This window comes from Oncorhynchus tshawytscha, linkage group LG02 (assembly GCF_018296145.1).
Source record: "Oncorhynchus tshawytscha isolate Ot180627B linkage group LG02, Otsh_v2.0, whole genome shotgun sequence".
Taxonomy (NCBI): Eukaryota; Metazoa; Chordata; class Actinopteri; order Salmoniformes; family Salmonidae; genus Oncorhynchus; species Oncorhynchus tshawytscha.
This window is the reverse complement of record NC_056430.1, coordinates 33,838,888-33,865,243: the sequence shown is the minus strand read 5'-3', so window position 1 is coordinate 33,865,243 and position 26,356 is coordinate 33,838,888. Positions and strand designations below refer to the sequence as shown.

Below are 26,356 nucleotides of genomic sequence, written 5' to 3'. Positions count from 1 at the left end.
GAAACCACTGAAGTCATCTCCTTCGGTGTCGGAGTTGAATAGCCTCCAAATTGCTTCATCCGATGTTGGATCGCTGCCCTCTTCAACACGCAGCAGTCCAGCTTTTCGAAACCCATTGATGATAGTGGATTTTTTGACAATGCTCCACGCTGTCAGCAGCTCTATTTCCTTTTCCAACAGCCAGATCGATCGCCTTCAACTAGAAAGCTGCATCATATGCATTTCTCTGTGTCTTTGCCATGATGAGGGTGACAAAATGACTACTGTAATCAGAATGATGGGAAGTTTGAGCGCGTTCGGTTTACGTCACATTATGTGACGGTGCTCAGTTTTTTGGCATGAATCTTGTGAAAGCGGGAAAAATCCATAAATTAGCCGCGTCATTGTATAAACCGCGAGGTTCAAAGCATGGGAATAAAGTAGCGGCTTATAGTCCGGAAATTACGGTACTCAGATCCTTTACTGTGAGACTCTAAATTGAGCTCAGGTGCATTCTGTTTCCATTGATCACCCTTGATGTTTCCACAACTTGATTGGAGTCCACCTGTGGTAAATTCAGAGTTCCTCCAGAGTTCCTCTGTGGAGATGGGAGAACCTTCCAGAAGGATAACCATCTCTGCAGCACTCCACCAATCAGGCCTTTATGGTAGAGTGGCCAGATGGAAGCCACTCCTCAGTAAAAGGCACATGACAGCCTGCTTGGAGTTTGCCAAAATGCACTTAAAGGATTCTCCGACCATGAGAAACAAGATTCTCTGGTTTGAAGAAACCAAGATTGAACTCTTTGGCTTGAATGCCAAGCGTCACGTCTGGAGGAAACCTGGCAGCATCATGCTGTGGGAATGTTTTTCGCTGGCAGGGACTAGGAAACTAGTCAGGATCGAGGGAAAGATAAATGGAGTACAGAGATCCTTGATGAAAATCTGCTCCAGAGCGCTAAGGGCCTCAGACAGGGGCGAAGGTTCACCATCCAACAGGACAATGACCCTAAGCACACAGCCAAGACAACGCTGGAGTGGCTTCAGGACAAGTCTCTGAATGTCCTTGAGTGGCCCAGCCAGAGCCCGGACTTCAACCCGACCGAACATCTCTGGAGAGACCTGAAAATAGCTGTGCAGCGATGCTCCCCATCCAACCTGACTGAGCTTGAGAGGATCTACAGCGAAGAATGGGAGAAACTCCCCAAATTCAGGTGTGTCAAGCTTGTAGCGTCATACCCAAGAAGATTTGTGGCTGTAATCGCTGCCAAAGGTGCTTCAACAAAGTACTGAGTAAAGGGTATGAATAGTTATGTGAGTGTGATATTTCCAGGGGGGAGGGGTTATATGCATTTCTAAAAACCTGTTTTTGCTTTGTCATTATGGAGTATTGTGTGTTGATTTGAAGGGAAAAAACTTTCATAAATTTTAGAATACGGCTGTAAGGGTTTTTCTTTATTTTTACTATTTTCTACATTGTGGAATAATAGTGAAGACATCAAAACTATGAAATAACACATATGGAATCATGTAGTAATCAAAGGGTTAAACAAAATATATTTTAGCCACCATTTGCCACGATGACAGCTTTGCACACTCTTGGCATTCTCACAACCAGCTGCACCTGGAATGCTTTTCCAACAGGCTTGAAGGAGTTCCCACATATGCTGAGTACTAGCTGGCTGCTTTTCCTTAACTCTACGGTCTGACTTATCCCAAACCATCTCAATTTGGTTGAGGTCGGGCGATTGTGAAGGCCAGGTCATTTGATGCAGAACTCCATCACTCTCCATCTTGGTAAAATAGCCCTTACACAGCCTGGAGGTGTGTTGGGTCATTGTCCTGTTGAAAAAGAAATGATAGTCCCACTAAGCCCAAACCAGATGGGATGGTGTATCGCTGCAGAATGCTGTGGTAGCCATGCTGGTTAAGTGTGCCTTGAATTCTAAATAGATCAGACTGTCACCAGCAAAGCCCCCCCCACACATGCTTTACGGTGTGAAATATATATATATATATGCGGCGATCATCCGTTCACTTACACTGCGTCTCACAAAGACATGGCAGTTGGAACCAAAAATCTCAAAGTTGGACTCATCAGACCAAAGGACAAATTTCCACCGGTCTAATGTCCATTGCTCGTGTTTCTTGTCCAAAGCAAGTGTCTTCTTATTATTGGTGTCCTTTTAGTAGTGGTTTCTTTGCAAGCAATTCGACCATGAAGGCCTATTACACAGTCTCTTCTGAACAGTTGATGTTGATGTGTCTATTACTTGAACTCTGTGAAGCATTTATCTGAGGCTGGTAACTCTAATGAACTTATCCTCTGCAGCAGAGGTAACTCTGGGTCTTCCATTCCTGTGGCAGTCCTCATGAGAGCCAGTTTCATCATAGCGCTTGATGGTTTTTGCGACTGCACATGAAGAAACTTTCAAAGTTCTTGAAATGTTCCGTATTGATTGACCATAACTTCTTAGAGTAATAATGGTCTCTAGTTTCTCTTTGCTTATTTGAGCTGTTCTTGTCACAACACAACTGACTCAAACACATTAAGGAAAGAAATTCCACAAATATAGTTTTAAGAAGGCACACCTGTTATGCATTCCAGGTGACAACCTCATGAAGCTGGTTGAGGGAATGACAAGAGTGCGCAAAGCTGTCATCAAATAAATGGGAGGCTAAATATAAAATATATTTTGATTTGTTTAACACTTTTTTGGTTACTACATGATTCCATATGTGTTATTTCATAGTTTTGATGTCTTCACTATTATTCTACAATGTAGATAATAGTAAACGTATAAAAACCCTTGAATGAGTAGGTGTTCTAAAACGTTTGACCGGTTGTGTGTGTGTGTGGATAGATATGATTGTATTATCTCCATTACTATGTTACTTGGTGTCAATGGGGGATTGAGTGGGTACACAGCCCCTCCCAGTGTTTTTAGAAAGTCCACAGTTTTCCGCTAGGAAATGCCACAAGGGGGTGCTATGATCCCTCTAACTCTGAAAGTGAGTACTGGCAATTTTGGAAAACTGTAGCTACAATATTGCAACATGATTCAATATTCTGCCCATTAGTAGAACTTTGTCAGCTGGCCAATAAAACAACACATTGGTTAAAATCTGTTTTTTATCCTATTTCTACAATTAAAAACACAGACCGACTGTTAGTGGCATAATAAACGTGTTTTAATTCACTTTTAATCGATTCTGATTCAATTACAATTTCTGATTAGGGAAACTCATAATCACCCAGTTTGTCCAGGAAGATGGTGGATAAAGCTGTCAGACTGCTGTAACTAACCTGTGAATCTATGCTATGAATCAGTATGATGTGTTGTTGCAAAATACAGTTATGTACTGTGTATGGTATGTTTACCTTGGATTATTTTCATCCAGGTTATTTTGAGGCAGAGGAAGGGAGTTGGTTCTGAACAGTTTGTTCGAATTGCTAAACATGAATGAATTGTACACCTCCCACTCTTTGACCACTGCGTTTATCTTCAGATCCCCATGCAGTGAACACGCCCTCCCGACCAATGTGTCAGCCCTATCATTGGACGATACATTTTCCGTTTTCACCCGTGATTGGTTAAATTCACATTAACATTCACTGTCCATGTACGTTGCATGTGAACAGCGGAAGACGTATTTTTCTCAAAACTAGTGCGTGTTATCTTAACCTTTCCCCTTCATTTTGCCGAGTGCGCCCCTCTTTTTAGCACAATGTGCTGTCAGATGCACTGTTGAGGGCGCACTGTTCTATTATATTACGATATAGGCACTATAAAACAACACACTGGTTAGAAGCTGTGTTTATCCTATTGCTACAGTTCAAACTGACTGTTAGTGGCATAATAAACATATATTAATTAACTTTTAATCAACTCTGTTTCAATGACACTTTCTGTGTAGGGAAACTTATCACCAGTGGTGGAAAAATTACCCAATTGTTGAGTAAAAGTAAAGATACCTTCATAAAAAAATGACTCAAGCGAAAGTCACCCAGTAAAATACTACTTGAGTAAAAGTATTTGAGTTTTATACAACCAGACAAGTCAGTTAATAACAAATTCTTATTTACAATGTCGGCTACCCTGGCCAAACCCTAAACCGGACGATGCTGGGCCAGTTGTGCGCTGCCCTATGGGACTCCCAATCACAGCCGATTGTGATACAGCCTGGAATCGAACCAATGTCTGTAGTGATGCCTCTAGCACTGAGATGCAGTGCCTTAGACCCCTGCACCACTCTGGAGTTTTACATTTACTTACGTATCAAAAGCAAATTGAATTGCTAAAATATACTTAAGTATCAAAGGTAAAAGTATAAATCATTTCAAATTCCATATATTAAACAAACCAGATGGCACCATTGTTACTGCTAGCCAGGGGCACACTCACACCTCATTTACAAACAAGCATTTGTCTTTGGTAAGTCTGCCAGATCAGAGGCAGTAGGGATGAGCAGGCATGTTCTCTTGATAAGTGCAAGAATTTAACCATTTTCCTGTCCTGCTAAGCATTTAAAATGTAACAAGTACTTTTAGGTGTCAGGGAAAATGTAAGGAGTAAAAAGCACGTACTTTTACTTCACTACATTCCAAAATCAAATTAAAGTAAAGTACAGATACCCCAAAAAACGATTTAAGTAGTACTTTAAAGTATTTGTACTTAAGTACTTTACACTACCGCTTATCACCCGGTTTGGCCAGGTAGCTGTCCGACTGCTGTTAACTAACGTGAATATATGCCATGAATTAGCATGATGTGTTGTGTTGTTTATCATTAGATCCCATGCAGTGAACACGCCCTCCTGACCAATGTGTCGGCCTTACCATTGGATGATGCATTTCCTCTTTTCACCTGTGATTGGTTAAATTCACATCAACATTCTCTGTCCATGTGCGTTGCATGCGAACAGCGGAAGACTCGTTTCTTATCTTTCCCCTACTTTAGTTTAGTGCGCCCCTCTTTTTTGGGGCACTGTTCTACGATATTACGGTACAAGCACAGTTGGGTTGTTAAATTGTAGCATGCAGTAGCCATATTGTTATAACGTGAACAATGCATTTTGAAGCATTTTAAAATCAAACGGGCTATGTATATTTTCCCCTAACTCTGACAGTATTTGGAGCATTAATGGTCTTCCTATATAACATGGCATGTTATTATGTTAATGTTGCATTTAAGCCTGGGCCTGTAGACTGAAACAGGGAAGTCATTGACATTGGCATCCCTTTTCAAGTAAGCCCCATACAATAAAGTCAGACCTCACACACAGATGCTGAGTTAATGGCAGGTCATCTTCATAGAAACGTAAATAAACAGAAAATAGCCTAAATTACAACGTTTTGCTCAACTTTATTGAATGATAATAAAAGTAGCCTCCACCATTAATGCGCTCAGCGTAGTGACATTACGGTAATGATATACGTTTTATGTTCCTCAGCCAATATGATATCATTCCCTCGCAGCTCTGTTGCTCAAACTAGCTGTCATTAAGTAGAATATCGCTTCTGTCGCTTAAAACGGGACAGGTGCAGCGACCAGGATGACTTCCAACGAATACCATATAATGGCTACATCACCCCGTGAGCTTACTCAGAACCCGCTGAAGAAAATATGGATGCCATGGAAAAACGGGCTCTTTGTACACATTTTACAAAGAAGGGGTAAGTTGCCTTGGAGAAACACCGGCTTGTGCCAACAGTGCATGGGCGCAGCGGAAGGGTATGCTCGATTTGGCCAAATACTTTATATTTTAAACAAATGTAGATATGTTGTACTTCATCGAAGTTCGAGATTCCCAGGTGTTCTACACAGTGGCGTTGCGCAGCATGACAAGGTCAGGATTTTCTTCAAGGGACTAGCCTAATATTGAATCATTTCGATTTCGTCTTCAATTAATCCACTTTTTAAAATATTTTTATTTGGGTATTTCCATTTTCAAATGTTTATTCATGCCAATATTGCAATTACGCATAGGCTATGACTATATGAATTGCTAGAGAAATGGTCTATGATATCGAAAGGGTATGGAAGCGCTCAGAATTGAATTAGACCAGGCAGATGACACGCACATGACAACGCGCCCGTTGGTCCGTGATCGCACCACCGATCAACCCAACCATGCCGATGTAGGGTAAAACAAGGTTATTTTATTGTTTAACTAAACATGTTTAAAGGGAAACTGAATGCTAAAACCAACATATCTAGTGGAAATGGCATATGTGGCATCGGTATTAGTCAAACACGTATTCCAATGGCAAAATTGACTAAGACGTGTAAGTAGGATAACTTTGGTCATAAAGTCAGTCTATTCCAAAACAGAGTTTTGTGAGATGTGTGTAACTGAGGTTGTCACAATTTACATGAGGGTTGGTTTGGATTACAATCATGCACTTGCCCATTAAAGTGCCACTAAAGTCCAAAACGCGTGTTCTACAATATTGGACCATTGGCTTTCATACATCTCGATTTTCGAATTATCTGCGTGGCTCAATCAAAACTGTCAAACACGTTCAAATGGACGCAGTGCAGTGGTTGGGAATTCTGGCTAGGTGCGCATTAGGGCTGTTAGTCCCGTGGATGGTGGTCTCAGAGCGCTACGAAGCTATGTCACAATTGGATGCCAGACTATAGCGTCTCTGTATCTGCGGACTCAGACCAAACATGTACGTATGCAATGTTCTAGAATATTAGACCATTGGCATTCATTCTTTTCAAATTCTCAACACAGCTCAGGCAATTTCTCAAACTGTCAACATAATCAAATTAACAGAGTACATGTACTGGAGACACGTTGGTTGGGAATCTTGGGTAGGTAGGCGTTTAGGCTGTAGCCTAGTCCCCCGCGGATGGGGGTCTCAGAGCAGTTTAGCTAGTGTCACAGGGATGCCGGACTATCCATCTGTGCATCTATGATTTACGAGGGCGAATTGTCATGATTGATGGCTGATTACACTCTATCCACTCATAGCAGCAGGACCTGAGACAAACCTGCCCATTACGCAGCGCCTCTGATTTATTTACAGTACCAGTCAAAAGTTTGCACATCTACTCATTCAAGGGTTTTTCTTTATTTTACTATTTTCTACATTGTATAATAATAGTGAAGACATAAACTATGAAATAACACATATGGAATCATGTAGCAACCAAAAAAAGTGTTAAACAAATCAACATATATTTTGGATTTTAGATTCTTTAAAGTAGCCACCCTTTGCCTTGATGACAGCTTTGCACACTTGGCATTGTCTCAACCAGCTTCACCTGGAATGCTTTTCCAACCGTCTTGAAGGAGTTTCCACATATGCTGCGCACTTGTTGGCTGCTTTTCCTTCACTCTGCGCTCCAACTCATCCCAAACCATTTCAATTGGGTTGAGGTCGAGTGATTGTGGAGGCCAGGTAATCTAATGCAGCACTCATCACGCTCCTTCTTGGTCAAATACACAGCCTGGAGGTCTGTTGGATCATTGTCCTTTTGAAAAACAAATGATAGTCCCACTAAGCACAAACCAGATGGGATGGCGTATAACTGCAGAGTGCTGTGGTAGCCATGCTGGTTAAGTGTGCCTTGAATTCTAAATAAATCACTGATGGTGTCACCAGCAAAGCACCATCACACCTCCTCCATGCTTCACTGTGGGAAACACACATGCGGAGATCATCCATTCAACTATGCGTCTCACAAAGACACAGCGGTTAGAACCAAAAATTTCCATACTTGTGTTTCTTGGCCCAAGCAAGTCTCTTCTTCTTATTGGTGTCCTTTTAGTAGTGGTTTCTTGCAGCAATCCAACCATGAATGCCTGATTTCACACAGTCTCCTCTGAACAATTGATGTTGAGATGTGTCTGTTACTTGAACACTGTAAAGCATTTATTTGGGCTCCAATCTGAGGCTGGTAACTCTAATCAACTTATCCTCTGCAGCAGAGGTAACTCTGGGTCTTCCTTTCCTGTGGCGGTCCTCATGAGAGCCCGTTTCATCATAGCGCTTGATGTTTTTTGCGACTGCACTGAAATTTTCCGTATTGACTGACCTCGTCTTAACATAACGATGGACTGTCATTTGTCTTTGTTTGTTTGAGAGGTTGTTGCCATAATATGGACTTGGTCTTTTACCAAAATAGGCTGTCTTCTGTATACCACACCTACCTTGTCACAACACAACTGATTGGCTCAAATGCATTAAGAAGGAAAGAAATTCCACAAATGAAGTTTTAACAAGGCTCACCTGTTAATTGAAATGCATTCGAAGTGACTACTTCATTAAGCTATTTGAGAGAATGCCGAGAATGTGCAAAGCTGTCATCAAGGCAAAGGGTGGCTACTTTGAAGAATCTGAAATATATTTTTGATTTGTTTAACACTTGTTTTTTGGGGGGTTATACAGCAAACCAGCAAAATACCAGTCTCAACAGTAAGAGGCAACTATGGGATGCTGGCCTTCTAGACAGAGTTCCTCTGTCCAGTGTCTGTGTTCTTTTGCCCATCTTAATCTTTTATTTTTATTGGCCAGTCTGAGATATGGCTTTTTCTTTGTAACTCTGCCTAGAAGGCCAGCATCCCGGAGTCACCCCTTCACTGTTGACGTTGACTGGTGTTTTGCGGGTACCGTTTTAATGAAGCTGCCAGTTGAGGACTTGAGGCATCTGTTTCTCAAACTAGACACTAATGTACTTGTCCTCTCACTCAGTTGTGCACCGGGGCCTCCCACTCTTCTTTCTATTCTGGTTAGGGCCAGTTTGCGCTGTTCTGTGAAGGGAGTAGTACACAGCATTGTATGAAATCTTCAGTTTCTTGGCAATTTCTCTTGTGGAATAGCCTTCATTTCTCAGAACAAGAATAGACTGACGAGTTTCAGAAGAAAGATCGTTGTTTCTGGTCATTTTGAGCCTGTAATCGAACCTACAAATGCTGATGCTCCAGATACTCAACTAGTCTAAAGAAGGCCAGTTTCATTGCTTCTTTAATCAGCACAACCATTTTCAACGGTGCTAACATAATTGCAAAAGGGTTTTCTAATGGTCAATTGGCTTTTTAAAATGATAAACTTGGATTAGGGAACACAGGAGTGATGGTTGCTGATAATGGGCCTCTGTATGCCTATGTAGATATTCCATTTAAAAAATCTGCCGTTTCCAGCTACAATAGTCATTTACAACATTTTAACTGACTACACTGTATTTCTGATCAATTTTCTGTTATTTTAATGGACAAAAAAATGAGCTTTTCTTTCAAAAATAAGGACATTTCTAAGTGACACCCAAACTGTTGTGTGTGTGTGTTCATTCAGACACTACACTGACACTCTTACACAAAACCCGCTTACAGACACAACACACACTTTCATACTTATCATATACTGCTGTTACTCAGTTATTTTTACTCTATTATTGTCTATCCTGTTGTCTAGTCACTTTACCATGCCTTTATGTACATATCTACCTCAAGTACCTCTTACCCCTGCACATTGTTCTGGCACTGGTACTCCCTGTAGGTAGCTTAATTCTTGTGTATTGTATTCCTCGTGTTACTATTTTTATTTATATTAATATTTTTTAACTCTGCCTTGTTGGGAAGGGCTCGTGAGCAAGCATTTCACGGTCTAGAACTGTTGTATTTGGTGCATGACAAATGCGATTTTGATTTGAAGTGAGAATTGAGACTGTGCTATATCTTAACGATTCTCTACATCTTCTGTCCAACAACAAATCCTGTGAAATGACGTCAACACATACTGGAGGAGTTACTGGCTAGCTTAGTTAACAAACTACCTACATTGGTTCTGGCCCGTATGACCAGAATGACACTTCGAAGAACCACCAAAGGCACCCTCCGCCTCTTTCAATTTTCAAACAGAAACGGAGTTAGACTTTGGCCATGAAAAATGGTCCATCTTTGCTTGAGAAATAGTGCATCAAACACCTTAGCCAGATAAAGTTGCGCGACTACGACCGCTGCAAAAAAGTCAATTTGGTTACTTGATTTATCTTATATTAATTCTGACTATTTTGAGGAAGTGGTAGTGGCTATGTTGTTTCTACAGTGACTCATGGGGAAAGAACAATAACTGCCAGCGTAGGGTTTGGCGTTGGGGCCGGCAATCAATGACTGGTTTGGATTTTTACTTTATCTTCTAAAATGGTATTTAAATGTTTGATATTTTTACAAAGAATAATTCAGTAATGGAATCATTGTTCTTCCTCTGTCATCCATGGTTACCTGCAAGGAAACACGTGCCGTCATCATTGCTTTGCACAAAAAGGGCTTCACAGGCAAGGATATTGCTACCAGTAAGATTGCGCCTAAATCAACCATTTATCGGATCATCAAGAACTTCAAGGAGAGCGGTTCAAATGTTGTGAAGAAGGCTTTGGGGAACCCAAGAACGTCCAGCAAGGGCCAGGACGTCTCCTAAAGTTGATTCAGCTGCGGGATCAGGGCACCACCAGTACAGAGCTTGCTCAGCAATGGCAGCAGGCAGGTGTGAGTGCATCTGCATGCACAGTGAGGCAAAGACTTTTGGAGGATGGCCTGGTGTCAAGAAGGACAGCAAAGAAGCCACTTCTCTCCAGCAAAAACCTCAGGGATAGACTGATATTCTGCAAAAGGTATAGGGATTGGACTGCTGAGGACTGGGGTAAAGTCATTTTCTCTGATGAATCCCCTTTCTGACATTTTGGGGCATCTGGAAAAACGCTTGTCCGGAGAAGACAAGGTGAGCGCTACCATCAGTCATGTGTCATGTCAACAATAAAGCATCCTAAGACCATTCATGTGTGGGGTTGCTTCTCAGCCAAGGGAGTGGGCTCACTCACAATTTTGCCTAAGAACACAGTCATGAATAAAGAATGGTACCAACACATCCTCCGAGAACAACTTCTCCCAACCATCCAGGAACAGTTTGGTGACGAACAATGCCTTTCCAGCATGATGGAGCACCTTGCCATAAGGCAAAAGTAATAACTAAGTTGCTCGGGGAACAAAACATCGATATTTTGGGTCCATGGCCACGAAACTCCCCAGACCTTAATCCCATTGAGAACTTGTGGTCAATCTTCAAGAGGCGGGTGGACAAACAAAATCCCACAAATTCTGACATACTCAAAGAATTGATTATGCAAGAATGGGCTGCCATCAGTCAGGATGTGGCCCAGGAGTTAATTGACAGCATGCCAGGGCAGATTGCAGAGGTCTTGAAAAAGAAGGGTCAACACTGCAAATATTGACTCTTTGCATCACCTTCATGTAATTGTCAATAAAAGCCTTTGACACTTATGAAATGTTTAATTATACTTCAGTATTCCATAGTAACATCTGACAAAAATATCTAAAGACACTGAAGCAGCAAACTTTGTGGAAATTAATATTTGTCATTCTCAAAGCTTTTGGCCACGACTGTACATTACTGGATTTATACATGGGATATTGTTTCTCAACAGGAAAATATAAATAGCTGAAGTGTCCATTTTTAATAGCAACAATCAATACAGTATTGTAGCATAGAAAGTAAGGATGGAAAAATTGTGATGGCTTTTTATCGTGAGAAGGTGATATTGAACCAATGCACTGTGAGTATACAAAACTGCTCTTTCCATGACATAGCTTTCACCCGGTCAGTCTATGATCTCTTGATGTCACTTGTTAAATCCAGTTCAGTCAGTGTATATGAAAGGGAGTAGACAGGTTAAAGAAGGGTTGTTAAACCTTGAGACAATTTAGACATGGATTGTGTATGTGTGCCATTCAAAGGGTGAATGGGCAAGACAAAAATGTAAGTGCCTTTTGAATTGGGTATGGTAGTAGGTGCCACCCGTACTGGTTTGAGTGTGTCAAGAACTGCAATGCTGCTGGGTTTTTCACACTCAACCGTTTCCTGTGTGGATCAAGAATGATCCACCACCCAAAGGACATCCAGCCAACTCGCTGGAATGCTGTCAACACTTTGTAGATTCCATACCCCGATGATTTGAGGCTGTTCTGAGGGCAACTCAATATTAGGAAGGTGATCCTAATGTTTTGGACTCTTTGTATAATTGGCACAAAGAGCCTGTGAGATGAGCTGTAGTAGAAGAAATGTGTTGTACAAGTTAGCAGCGTCCTCCACTCAGCCACAGCTTCCCCTTGGCTGCCATAGACGGCTCGCTCTCTTTGCTCTACAAGATGGTGTCCGGACGTGTATTAAAAACTCTGTGCCGTCTAGCTCATTCCACATCCAGTTCAACATCCACTCAAGGGCTCCGCTGGCCGAGACGTCCAGGTTGCTCTCCACTGTCTGTTCTCATCTTTGTCAGTGTTACAACTGCCCCCCCCCCAAGACGCAAATCTCGTTTTCTTATTGAGCAGCAGAAAAGCCCAGGCAAATTCTGTGAGTTCAGCCGCACTTTAAACATCATTTGAGCAAATATATGCACAGTGAAGGCGACGTTGAACTTATGGAAAGGACCGCACAGGAGCGCCTGTTTGTGTATTTGTTTGTTTGGTCCACCTGTCTATGGCCCAGCAGCATTGAGAAGGGACTGGTAAACGATCAATATGAGCCACTGTTATTGTTGCGCGGCAGAATAACAGGCAGCCAACCATAGTCAAAAGTCCAAAACAAACAGTTGGGGAAAACTTACTGATTCACTACAGAACTTCCATATGTCCCTTCACTGTGGGTTCGGGTCCCAACAGGGATTTCCCCAGACGGTTTTATGAAGAACATTTCCTTAGAGGGCATATTTCTTTAATTAATCTTTATTTTACCTGGTAAATTGACTAAGAACATATTCTCTTTTACAGCCATGACCTGGGGTAGAGTTACAGGGGGGAAGAGGGGATGAATGAGCCAATTGGAAGCTGGGATGGTGGCCATGATGGTATGAGGGCCAGATTGGGAATTTAGCCAGGACACCTGGGTTAACACCCCTACTTTTCCTATAAGTGTCATGTGATCTTTAGTGACCACAGGAAGTCAGGAAACCTGTTTAACGTCCCATCCGAAAGACGGCAACTTACGTGGGGCAGTGTCCCTGTCACTACCCTGGGGCATTGGGATCTCCTTTAATCAGAGGGAAGAGTGCTCCCTAAAGGCCTCCAACACCACTTTCAGCAGCATCTGATCTCCCATCCAAGGACTGACCAGGCGTAGCTTCAAAGGCAAGCCAGCAATGGGATTCAGGGTGGTATACTGCTGCATAAATGTGTTGCAGAAGAGATTTTGTTTGTGTGGAGGGCAGTGTTATTTGTGTGTGGTAGGTAGGCAGCAGATGATTACTCTGCAGTCTTGGTTTGTCTCACCACCTGTGGAACACTGTCTACTTTTCGCTGAGTCAACCAAGGGTTCGGTCAGCCACTGCTTGGAATCTGTAATATTTTAGGTTTGACTTGTTCCGTGTTCTCACACTAAAAAAACACTGTTCTCCCTCTGACCTATTCCAGACGCTCCCTTGTGCTGAGCTCGACTCTCTCCCTCAGGTGCAACCGCTGAAGATTTCAGAGGTGGTTGTGCCTACTTTGGCTCGTTGTATATTTGGCACAGTAATTGGAAAAATACTAGAACACAGAACCATGCCAGGCTTGGTGTGATTTCATAGGGCCAGTGGAGGGGATTACAATTGCTTGTTTACCAAGGAGGAGGGATAGCCTGTTAGCAGCCAGAGTTTGTAGTACAGTTGCCTACTTTTCCCTCTGTTTAGAAGAGGGCCACAGGATGACTTTGTCAAACCAGGCCTGGTTTACCAAAAGCATCTTAAGGCTAAGTTCATCGTTTCAACATTCGTAGGAGCTCGTAATCTAATGCCTGCCTCAGCTTTTCTACGAGTGGTCTAAGTATGTCATTAGATGCTTTTTTTGCCCTCAGCACTAGGAGCAAGCAGTTTGTCAGCGTTTTATGCTGTGTCACTCTTTTTGAACTTTTGTTGAAGGTTTCAATAAGGCTGTTCTGTAGTTGATCAATGTAAGTTGGTTGTTCTAGGCTCATCGGCTAGTATGCCTGTGTGCAGTCTGTGGATCCGTCTTAGCGTCAGGTCTATTTACCCTAGTATAATTACATCTGCAAATATGTGTCTCGCAGCTTCACCAGCCTTTGCAAAGCCATAGTCTGTTTGACTTGCTCTCCGGTATGGGAGCAATTTATTTTTATTCCTAGATTCCCTCTGTCAACAACACAATTCATGCCTACTTCTCCTCTCTACATTCTCATTGTTCCTCAGTTGGCTCAGATATGCTAGGGGTTTCAATTCTCATTGTGAATGCATGTATCTGTTTGTCTGCTTTACCTTCACTCAAATGATCACCCAAAGCTACTCCATCCAGTCTACGCATTAATTAACGTCTTGAGTTGTTCGATTCGTTTCTGCGTTAATGGGGCAAGGTCCCACTTGATTCAACAATAGACTGTACCTTCCACTGATATTCACAATGTCTGTGTTCATTCAACTTTCTGTTTCTCTCTTCCTATTTTTCTGTATCTCCTCTTTCTCTCTCAGTATGTATGACCAACTGTCCCACCCTCATTGTGACGGTGGGCCTCCCAGCGAGAGGGAAGACCTACATCTCCAAGAAGCTGACCCGCTATCTCAACTGGATTGGTGTGCCAACCAAAGGTACTAGGTCAAGCTTTTTCTCTCGGTCTCACATACACACACAGACACATACACACAGGGAATAGGGTTTCCTCTTCAACATGTTTATCTTGACTAAAAGTATCTGTGTTGTTTAGAGTTCAACGTGGGTCAGTACAGGAGGGAGTGTGTGAAGATCTACAAGTCTTTTGAGTTTTTCCATCCAGACAATGAAGAGGGTCTGAAGATCAGGAGGTGAGGCTGGAGAAGGGCTGATGGATTGAAATGCATGGGACAAGTTAGGCCTAACCCAACACTCTATTCACTTATCCCTCATTACAGGCCAAAGTGACAGGGAATAGGCTCTTTGTTGGGCTCTTCTAGGTAGATACTTCTTTCCACCCCCCCTCTTTCAACTGTATCTATTTACATTAATATCCACAAAATACATTTTGACCCAGTTGCTTTATTTTAGCAAAGTTTCAATTCAGTTAATTATCATAGATCTGTACCTATATTGTCTCTTGAAGTAGTTTCTTGCCATCTTTCTGATTCTGTTGTGTACGTGTCCACCCATAGGCAGTGTGCACTGACAGCGCTGAGTGATGTGTGCCAGTACCTGACTGTGGAGGGAGGCCAGGTGGCGGTGAGTAGAGCAGATCAGGCCCACGGTGACTTGTTTGGTTCATGATCACAGTGTGAATGAGGATGTTGCTAAATAGTGGGAAAATGGTGCACACGCCAATAGTTATTTCTTGCTTGGTAATTACATTTACTGAATGTATTTATGTACATTCGGTACATGTATTCAAATGCCAGGGCTGTCTTGAATGTTAAATTCAATATACAGGTATGTAATTAATCTAGCCTACTATGCAGAGAATAACTTGTGTTTTGGCGTGTGCACCCTTGTTCCCACTATTGCTCTTCAGTCTATAAGACTTGTTTGGGTAAGTGCAGCACCTCCTATACATGTTCATGTATGTGCTTGATGCTGCCAGGACTCCTAACCTGAATGCAATGAGGATGTTGTGACTGACTGGAGTTGATGTTCCTTACCTCAGGTGTTTGATGCCACTAACACCACCAGGGAGAGGAGATGGACCATCACCAGGTTTGCAGAGCAGAATGGCTTTAAGGTATGGAACCACAGGGCCAGGTGTTAGTATCTGTAGTTATTGTTTATTCTTTGGCTTCACTACCTTTTCTTATAGTGTACAGTATATTTCACTGTAATGTATTTTATACTGAGTCTTCATTTTCAACCTCCCAGGTGTTCTTTGTGGAGTCTGTGTGTGAAGACCCTGATGTCATTGCAGAGAACATAGTGGTGCGTGACATCTCTGCTATCTTTCAGCACTGTTCGTGTGTCACTGGTTATATAAAAGAGCAGACATTATTAAGCATACTTGCTCATAAAATTCAAGACTTCTGCTTTAATAATTGATATTCCTGTGTGACAGGCCTCCTGATGAATAATTTGTACTATCTTTCTGTTGATATGCCCTGGCAAACATTCAGACACGCAAGATGTTTTCCCTCTTTTTCTCTCAACTCATTTCCTCTTACTGTCTGTATTTCCTCTTACTGTCTGTATTTCCTCTTACTGTCTGTATTTCATATCTGTCTGTGCAGCAAGTGAAGCTGGGTAGTCCTGACTACATAGACTGTAATACAGAGCAGGTCATCGAGGACTTCATGAAGAGAATCAAGTGCTACGAGAACTCTTACCAGCCACTGGATGAGGTTCTAGACAGGTGAGCACGCGCACACACATACTAGTGGTTTCAGAATACGTTTTGACAAGATACTGGACAAGTGAGAATGCAAACACATACTCAGAATACACATGGACAAGGTCAGCAGTCTTAACCTCACACTGCTAATAGATCTGATAGTCACTCCTACTCCATCCCCCACCCCAGGGATCTGTCCTACATTAAGATCATGGACGTGGGCCGGAGATACCTGGTGAACAGGGTGCTGGACCACATCCAGAGCCGCATTGTCTACTACCTAATGAATATCCACATCACACCACGCTCCATCTACCTGTGTCGCCATGGAGAGAGTGACCTCAACGTCAAAGGACGCATCGGAGGAGACTCAGGCCTGTCTGGCAGGGGCAAGGAGGTTTGTTGATTTGCCATCTGTCTTTTCGTAATAAAAATGTATATGCAACAATCTTTCTCTCCCTTTTCTGTTGGTCAGTTTGCAAAGTGTCTGGGGAAGTTTATCCAGGAGCAAAACATTAAGAATCTGAAGGTGTGGACCAGTCAGATGAAGAGAACCATTCAGACAGCCGAGGCCGTGGCTGTCCCCTATGAGCAGTGGAAGGCTCTCAACGAGATTGATGCTGTAAGTTTTGTGTGTGTATGCAATTTTGGCCTGAAATATGAATTTAATGTGTCCTTTTAATTTCAATGTGATGTCTCCTAAGCCTGCTGTTAAACAACCTTTTAGTTTTTTGTTGCATGTGTGTTTAGACTTGGTATTTTGTTTGTATTTATTCTTTCATAGTGTATCTACGATTTATGCTCTGAGTCAGCCAATGGGATTGGTGGTTCCCACTTCCCATGTATCCTAACCCTACTGTTAAACAGCTTGTTTTACTTTGTTTCCCTCTCCTAGGGTGTGTGTGAAGAGATGACGTATGAGGAGATCCAGGTACATTTCCCTGTGGAGTTTTCACTGAGAGACCAGGACAAATACCGCTACCGCTACCCTAAAGGAGAGGTGAGTCCATCACAGCACCAACACTGACTGACAAAGTGTGTGTGTTAACAGGCCTCTACTTGTCCCCTCAGTCCTATGAGGACCTGGTGCAGCGGTTGGAGCCAGTCATCATGGAGCTGGAGAGGCAGGAGAACGTCCTGGTCATCTGTCACCAGGCTGTCATGCGCTGCCTGCTCGCTTACTTCCTGGATAAGAGTGCAGGTACCATATATCTCTTAAAATACCCAACACACCCCAGTATTACGGTTTAATTCCTACTATTCAATAACAAACTGAGCATATAGGAGAGTGAGTGTTCTGCATGTGCTGTTCATCAGTCATGATCAGATAAGCATTGGTATATGATTTTAGTAGCTCTAACTCAACTCAATTGAATCCATTTAGGCTTTTACAACATTGTTCTGTTTTTGTTCTTCAGAGGAGCTGCCTTACCTGAAGTGCCCTTTGCACACTGTATTGAAGCTGACCCCTGTGGCGTATGGTGAGTACACTATTATCAATAACTGCATGAAAGTATTAATAAACACAGCATAGGGGTTTCAATGAGATGCTTTTATTCCAGGGGTGCAACTTTCACTGGGGACCTGACCCCCTTCCCACACATTCTGAAATAGCATTTTTGTGTATCATTACACTGTGATACAAAATGTGGCATTGTGTGCTTTAGTGTTTTATATTTTTATAAATATTATTTTTATATTCCATGCATATTTACTCCAATGACATGTATTTATCCATTTGATTTGGAACACCTGGGTCCTTTACACTGCACCTATATTTTATGTACCTTAGTAGTGTTGATCTGTGTATTAGACCCAGTGTACTGCTGCTGCTCTCTAGTGGTCTGACGAAGGAACATGTTTTGTTTTGTCTCCCATCCTGTCCATGTAGGATGTAAAGTAGAGTCTGTCTGGTTGAATGTGGAAGCTGTGAACACCCATAGGGACAGGCCAGAGGTAGGTACCCCAGACAGAAGCACTCTTTCTGGGCTTGCACTCTCAAAAGCCTTGGTCACACTGCAGGCCTTAATGCTCAAATACGTTTTTTTGTTTTTCAAATACATTTTGGCCTACTGACTGTCCAAACAGCAAGTTACACGTTACCAAATCGGATTTGTGTGTTTAGACAGCATTCATTTCCTGACAAGGCTACAGTAGTCATAGTAATGACTGGTGTGTAGGCTGATTGGTAGTGGTGCTTGTGCTTCCTATCACTGAGGCGTTATGTAGCGTGCTAAGGTGACAACGATGCCTGCCATGGATGTTTGCTTTGAATGTTCAAAATCATAGTGTAACAACACTTTTAAAGCCTCAAGATAAGATGATCCAACTTTCAAAACCAGTCCTTTTTGGCTAGCCACAGCACTCAACTAGCTAGCTAGGTAGCTGTTTAACTTTTTAGCACATTCGCTCATTTTTATGTACATAATTAAGAAGCTAGTTTGCTACCACAAGCAAGCAACAAGATATATAAAAATGTGTTCTTAGTGGACTTGCCTAGTTAAATAAAAAATGAAAAAATAAATATGACTAATAATAAACCACTTGAGGGCATAAATCTGATTTGACCGCTCAGACAGAAGTTGCATGGCCAGAAATCGGATTGTAACCGATGTCAAACCACCTAGGTATCCGATCTTATGTACTTTTTGGCTGTTCAAGACTGCAGGAAAAAGTACCGATTTCGAATCGGATATGCAAATAAGTAGGATTTGAGTCACTTCAAAGTGCCAATGTGAACACTGCTAAACAGAGAGGAAAAAGGTTCAATTAAACTAACCTTATGTGTCCTAGTACTGACTGCTTTCTCTCTCTTTTCATTGTGCAGAATGTAGACATTTCACGGATGCCGGAAGAAGCCCTGTTCACAGTCCCCGCCCACCAGTGATGAGTGACGGCTCACAAAGTTTAGATTCAATCAGTTCTTCCTTCACCTGCGATAACTGACAACTGCATAGCAGTTTCATTGCTTTTATTCATGGAATGTCGTAGGTGTAACGGCGTTAGAGCTGTCAAATCAGGAAGCGACTCTCGGCGTGATACCTATTGCGGACATTTCCATTTTATGTGACGAGTCGCATTAGTAATAATCCCATGCAGCCTTGTTACAAGTTCAAACACGGGAATGTGTTGTAATATACACCTCGATTAGGCTGATATGAATCCTCATTATTTAGGTTAATGATGTTCAATTTGAGTGTTATTATTTCTATATAGCCTTGACTTTCTCTTTATGTACTTCTAATGTGAGTGGGACGGGTGTGGCTTGGTGACAATAACCGCACGAGCAGCCACTCAGATTAGACAGCTCTAAAGCAGTTCCACTTCCAGCACCTCCTAAACACCAGCTATGCAGGTGTTGGCTACCACTGGTTAATGCTTGATCTGATTGAATCTAGGCCCTAGACTCCAAAGTGCCATCACTCACCATGGCTACTTCATCTACTCAATCAGAAATCAATGCAAATTGCTATTTTAAAACATCCTTGCAGCGGGATTTGAAAAGAGTGCATCCGAATCTTTCATTTGACATATTTCTATCTAAAGCGGCAATCAGCAGAGGAAACAATAACGAAGAGTGATCCCCGGTTTCGGTAGAAAGCTGAGGGATGGGCTGGAGAAATGTAACTATTCTCAAATTGGGATGACCATCCATGATATCAACATTGAATTTTAACCATGTTTTGAGGCTATATAGTGTTTGTTTACATTTACTTTGGTTACAAACATTGGAGTAAAAGCTTAGATTTTGGGTTCTGATGGAGGCATTTATACATTTTATTCTTCAAGAATCATTCATTTATAAGTCCAAAAATTAGCTAATGTAATTAGCTACTGCTGATTTCCACTTTTTAAGGTTCTTTAAAAAAAAACATACTTGTTTAATCTTGGTTCTTCACCTGATCTGTGTCTTTCCTGCTGTGCAAAATTGGCTGTGTTTAGACAGGCATCCCAATCCTGATCTTTTTTCCACAAATTGGTCTTTTGACCAATCATATCAGATATTTCTCAGAGCTGATCTGATTGATCAAAAACAATTTTGTGAAAAAAATATCAGAATTAGGCTGCCTGTCTAAACGTCCAGAGAACTGGAATCCAGTTCAATGGTGATTCACCCCACTATCGGGGTATGTGTGCCTGTGAGTGTGTTTTGTATGTGTGTGAGTGTATTATGAACAATCTGATGTGAAACCTTTTTTATATACATGACATATGGCTTTTAATCTAATTGTAAAGTGTCTTGACACTGGCTGCGTTTACACAGGCAGCCCAGTTCTGAACTTTGTCCACTAATTGGCCTTTTAACCAATCAGATCAACTCTTTTGCCAATCATTTGGTAAAGATCAGAATTAGCAGCCTGTGGAAGCTAAATGTAATACTCCTTGTTCTTAGTATTTTAGTTTTTGTCCAACCATTTGTCTGTTAACAAGTTTTTTTTTTTAAGTTTAAGATGTTTTTTTATTTTGTGAATTTCCTATTAAACCAACTATTGCATTTACCCGCTGCAGAAGATGTAATATTTGGAATCAGACTCTAGGTGGGGACATAAATTGTAGGTAATATTTTTTTAAAATATATATATGTCTGGTATAAAATCTAACATAAAGGTGGTTTTGCACATCTATTTTTTTCAATCAAGGTCATCTTCATCTAGTTCAAATCTAAACTGATTGACTTTTTTTCCATGTTGCATCAGTGATCTGCTTTATCTAGAATGTGTTTGGCTCTATTGCTCAATGTCTAAAATGCTGCTGTAGTTTAGCATCTGTAGTGTCATGACAAATCAATTGAAATGACTACTAATATCTGTGTAAACACAAGTAATGATCACCATAATAATCAGGTGTCAGTAATGCTGTGAATGTCAATAAATCGCTCACTGGTTGTTTATCGTTTTCAGCAGGTTCACCATGTCTTGTTTGTTCATTTTGACTTGTTTGTCAACGTGCCAAGAGTATGATGCATTCAATGTAAATATCTACATCATCCAAATGGAATAAATATTTTTTTTGTTAAATCTCTTGCTGTAGTCTTCTGCTAAAAGAAATGTCTCTTTGAAGTGTTTCTTGTAGTTATAGTCAGAGCCATATTTATAGAGTCCTTACTCAAGCCTTGGCCTTAACTGTCCAGTGAAAGTCTCACTTAAAAGTTCATCTTAACTCCTACCCAAATAGTGTTTTTGATTCATCCTATACTTGTATTTGTGGCCAAAGCATAAGTGAGAGAAACACTTCAAAAACCCCACCTCAAACTTGTATCTCAAACAGACGGTTTCAAAAATGCTTGCTATCCCCTCATGCTGTCATGTTTTTGGCTTGATGTATAATTTGTATTATACATAACATTCAAACAGAAAGCTGTTTTTTTAAACAGGACCAAAGCAGCTGTTTTTATCTCAATATCAAAACAAATTTCGTAACAATTAAGTACCTCACTGTAATTGTTTTCAATTAAAATGTAAAAAAATATAATTCTAGCTTCTTAGCAAAGAGCATGTTCTCAAGCAACACGTACTAGAACGGTCTGGAATTTGTCCGAGTGGAGAGGGGGAGAAACTGAAAATTAGCTGGTGTATGTATGTAAACTGCCGGCTTCAACTGAATTTTAAAGTAGCCACCTTTGGCCTTGACAGCATTGCATACTCTTGGCATTCTCTCAACCAGCTTCATGTGGTAGTCACCTGGAATGCAATTAGTTTGTAAAAAAACAAACAATCGCTTACACATTAAAAGTGGTACTTGAGGCACACTCAGTGAAACCATAAACTCATGTACCTAATCTTCAGACCAAGTCTGCAAAACTGCAAGTACGTTATCTGCTTTACACTCAGTTTGCAATTTTAAAACACTTTTTACTAAACACAGTTCTCTACATTAGACATCTTTCAAAACTAACAGATCCTGTGTTTCTTTGGAAAACACCTCCATTCAAAATGCCACACTCATTTGCCAATTACCTACACCCAGTGCTCACGAGTGAAAACACTTATAGCTAATTTCTTCACTTAGAAATCAGAGATTGAGCGCTATAAATAGACTTCAGGTTGGCTTTCTTGGTTTGGACAACAATGGAGGCAAATTTTGGAGAGCGTAAGAGGGGGACGAGGACAAAGAGGGAGCCTGTGGTGACATAAACGAGGGGGCATGCCAGGGCTGGATACGCCACTCCAGACGCTACTTCCCCCGCTGTTTAGCCAGAGAGAACATCGCTTGTGATGTTGATGAGGTGCTGTGGCCAGACCCAAATAGGAGACAGGATGCACCCTAATTGTTTTTTTCTTTATAGTAACAAGCCTATTTGTTTATCTTGAACTGTATTTGTTTTGTCTGTTACTGTTCATCCCGAAATATGGATGAAAATACGTTTTGAGAAATAAATAGTTTTTCCCCCCTTGCATTTCTGTTTATAGCGTAAATATATACTGAATATGCATACATACTGTATATATTTGTGCACATGTACGTGTGAGTGCTATGATGAACTGCTGTGGACTCCACTGCACATTGAACATGCAAAATACACAAGATGGTAGTGTTTTTACATTTTTCAAATCTGTGTGTAGTTGGCGTGTATAAGAGCGGATTTTATGGTTAGTGTGTATAGTTTTGTTGCAAAAAACACAATTTTGAGAAGAGTTCAAATTGTTTGGAATTAAGTGTTTGTTTCGATTTGCATGTTGTGTGTTTTGGGGTTTTGTGTGTAGAGTCTAGAGAAAAGGAGCCATAGTTTCAGAAATCATGTGTAAGCAATTGTCAAAAACTGTAACAGGGGTGCCTTGTTAAAGTTGTTTATATATATAATACCATGCTATTGTTTGATGATAGTGCACAGCAACTGGTTTGATACATTCACCTCTGAGGCTAAATAATGTACTTACATTCAATAATCTTGCTCTGATTTGTCATCCTGACGGTCCCAGAGATAAAATGTAATGTAGTTTTGTTTGAAAAAAATGTTGGAGCTGAGTTCTACGGTTTGACCCCACTTCTGTCTCTGGCTCCACACCCACCCCGCCCAGCCATCTAGATGTGTCTTTTCTGTGGGGAAGCTATTATTACCATAGCATTTTGTATGTTCTCTATAGTTATGTACTTCTAAATGTATAAATTGACTAATTCGGGCAAACTCCTGGCAGACTTGATGCAAAATGTTGTGTAGTCAGGTAATTCTTCACTGGATCCGTCTGAAACTTTCCACACACCTGCTGCCATCTTGTGGACAAATTCTAAATTACACCTAGGCTCCTATGTTAATGTATGGCCTTTCGCTTGCATTTCAAAGATGATGGAACAAACTTTATTTTTTTTTAGAAAAGGTATGTTTTTTTTTTACCAGATCTAATGTGTTATTCTCCTATATTAAATTCAAATTTCCAACAACTTCAAAGTGTTTCCTTTCAAATAGTATCAAGAATATGCATATCCTTGCGTCAGGTCCTGAGTTACAGGCAGTTCGATTTGGGCATGTCATTTTAGGCGGGGGAAAAAGGGTCCGACCTGTAAGAGGTTTTAAAACGTGCGATTTGTAGTTTGTCCACAAAATTGTACCCACATTTCTAGACCTTTTCAACTGTCAAAACAATAACACATTTTATATGCACGCACATCCAATAGGTTCCCCACATCTGGTGCTGCAGCGCACCATAATTCCATTACAAAATGACAAGTTAGTATTTTGTGATCTAACCAAAACAAACAAGTTCTACAGTGCCTTCGGAAAGTATTCAGATGTAACAAAATGTCAAGGGGTCTGAATACTTTCTGAAGGCACTGTATATACTGAACAAAAATATAACTGTAACATGAGAAGTGTTGGTCCCATGTTTCATGAGTTGAAATAAAAGATCACAGAAATGTTCAATATGCAACAACAAAAATGTTCTCAATTCTGTACACCAATTTGTTTACATCCCTGTTAGTGAGCATTTCTCCTTTGCCAAGATAATCCATCCACCTGACAGGTGTGGCATATCAAGAAGCTGATTAAACAGCATGATCATCACACAAGTACACTTTGTGCAGAGGATAATAAAAGGCCACTCTAAAATGTGCAGTTTTGTCACAACGCAATGCCACAGATGTCTCAAGTTTTGAGGGAGTGTGCAATTGTCATGCTGCCTGCAGGAATTTCCAGGGAATTTCATGTTTATTGCTCTACCATAAGCCGCCTCCAATGTCGTTTTAGAGAATTTGGCAGTATGTCCAACCGGCCTCAACCGTAACCATACCAGCCCAGGACCTTCACCTTCAAGATCATCTGCGACCAGCCACCTAGCTGATGAAATTGTGGGTTTGCACATCTGAAGAATTTCTGCACAAACTGTCAGAAACCGTCTCAGGGAAGTTTATCTGCATGCTCGTCATCCTCACCAGGGTCTTAACCTGACTGCAGTTTGGCGTCGTAACCAAAATCAATGGGCAATTGCTCACCTTCGATGGCCACTGGCACGATGGAGAAGTGTGCTCTTCACGGATGAATCACGGTTTCAACTGTTCCGGGCAGATGGCAGACAGCGTGTATGATGTCATGTGGGCGAGCAGTTTCCTGATGTCATTATTGTGAACAGAGTGCCCCACGGCGGCAGTGGGGTTATGGTATGGGCAGGCATAAGCTACAGACAACAAACACAATTGCTGACATATGTTGTGGCAATCATCGGCCGCCATCACCTTGTGTTTCAGCATGACAATGCACGGCAACATTTCGCAAGGATCTGTACACAATTCCTGGAAGCTGAAAATATCCCAGTTCTTCCATGGCCTGCCTACTCACCAGACATGTCACCCATTGAGCATGTTTGGAATGGTCTGAATCGACGTGTACGACAGCGTGTTCCAGTTCTAGCCAATATCCAGCAACTTTGCACAGCCATTGAAGACGAGTGGGACAACATCCCACAGGCCACAATCAACAGCCTGATCAACTCTATGTGAAGGAGATGTTGCGCTGCATGAAGCAAATGGTGATCACACCAGATACTGACTGGTTTGTTGATCTGCTATCCTACTTTCTTTAAAAGATATCTGTGACCAACAAATGCATATCTGTATTCCCAGTCATGTGAACTCCAAGGTCTAATGCATTTATTTCAATTGACTGATTTCCTTATATGAACTGTAACTCTTTGAAGTCTTTGAAATTGTTGCATTTATATTTTTGTTCACTGTAGATACATTCATGATAAACAGGATGAGACACGACTTCAAGTCTCAGGTGGATGACATCACATCACAGTGGCTACTACAACTCACCTGCATCTCACCTCTGCTAGTCACACCCCTTTCACCACAGACAGTAGAACTCAGCCGCCTGTGTGATCTGAGTCAATGTAGCAGAATTAAATACCCTCAAAATTAATTCTGTGGGTGCTAGATTGACGCCGTTCATACAGTGCTCTGCTGGCTGCTGAGGTTGATGCAGAGGAGGTCAGTGAGTGTAGCAGAGGGATAAGTGCTAGGCTCTTTCTCAATTCATCCTTCCTCGATTCCTCTCATCGCCTCCTTATCAAAACCATTTGGAGAAGGTCAAAGGTGAGGGACCTTGTACCTTCTCCTCCAATACAGTTGCTATACAGTACAGGTGAGGTGATAGGATGCATCTTAGGTCAGCCATACAGGAATACTTACACCTGCACAAAGAGTGTTGGGCCAGTAACCGAAAGGTCGATAGTTTGATTCCCGGAACCGGCAAGGTGGAAAAATCTGCCATTCTACCCTTGAGCAAGGCAGTTAACCCCCAACAACAACTGTTGACCGGGCGCTGTGGAAGCCCCCACACCTCAGACACATTTCAGTTGAATGCATTCAGTTGTGCAACTGACTAAGTATCCCCTTTCAAGGACATCAACTTTTGCTGCAAATCTGTGCAATATCAGACAAAATGAGGGTGACAACCAAATAAATCAGACAAACAGGGAATGTTCAATGACTAAAAAATACACTATACTCAACACTTTATTTCATATCATGCAAAGAACACCTACATAAATGGTTAGCGGGTTTAGACATCCATCTTACTCCAAAACAAGAGATGATTGAATAGTGTCTAATAATTGTTTAAGTGCTGCTGTGAGTTTTTTTG

General features: G+C 41.4%; 1 protein-coding gene across 2 annotated transcripts in view; it reads left to right on the top strand.

Moving 5' to 3' along the window:
* Positions 1-21,293, top strand: part of pfkfb4b (6-phosphofructo-2-kinase/fructose-2,6-biphosphatase 4b) — a 42,169-nt gene extending 20,876 nt beyond the window's left edge. Inside the window, exons 1-14 of one of the 2 annotated variants that reach the window (XM_024377559.2) lie at positions 5,439-5,655; positions 14,465-14,581; positions 14,698-14,794; positions 15,119-15,185; positions 15,604-15,678; positions 15,813-15,869; positions 16,175-16,296; positions 16,465-16,672; positions 16,751-16,897; positions 17,171-17,275; positions 17,347-17,476; positions 17,694-17,756; positions 18,167-18,231; positions 19,103-21,293. In XM_024377559.2, coding sequence (XP_024233327.1) covers positions 5,535-5,655; positions 14,465-14,581; positions 14,698-14,794; positions 15,119-15,185; positions 15,604-15,678; positions 15,813-15,869; positions 16,175-16,296; positions 16,465-16,672; positions 16,751-16,897; positions 17,171-17,275; positions 17,347-17,476; positions 17,694-17,756; positions 18,167-18,231; positions 19,103-19,162 — 1,434 coding nt within the window. In that variant the 5' untranslated portion in view covers positions 5,439-5,534 and the 3' untranslated portion in view covers positions 19,163-21,293. Of the gene's footprint in view, positions 1-5,438; positions 5,656-14,464; positions 14,582-14,697; positions 14,795-15,118; positions 15,186-15,603; positions 15,679-15,812; positions 15,870-16,174; positions 16,297-16,464; positions 16,673-16,750; positions 16,898-17,170; positions 17,276-17,346; positions 17,477-17,693; positions 17,757-18,166; positions 18,232-19,102 lie in introns of those variants that run through there. The other variant, XM_024377564.2, reaches the window with a different exon arrangement.
* The last annotated feature ends 5,063 nt before the right edge of the window (positions 21,294-26,356 follow it).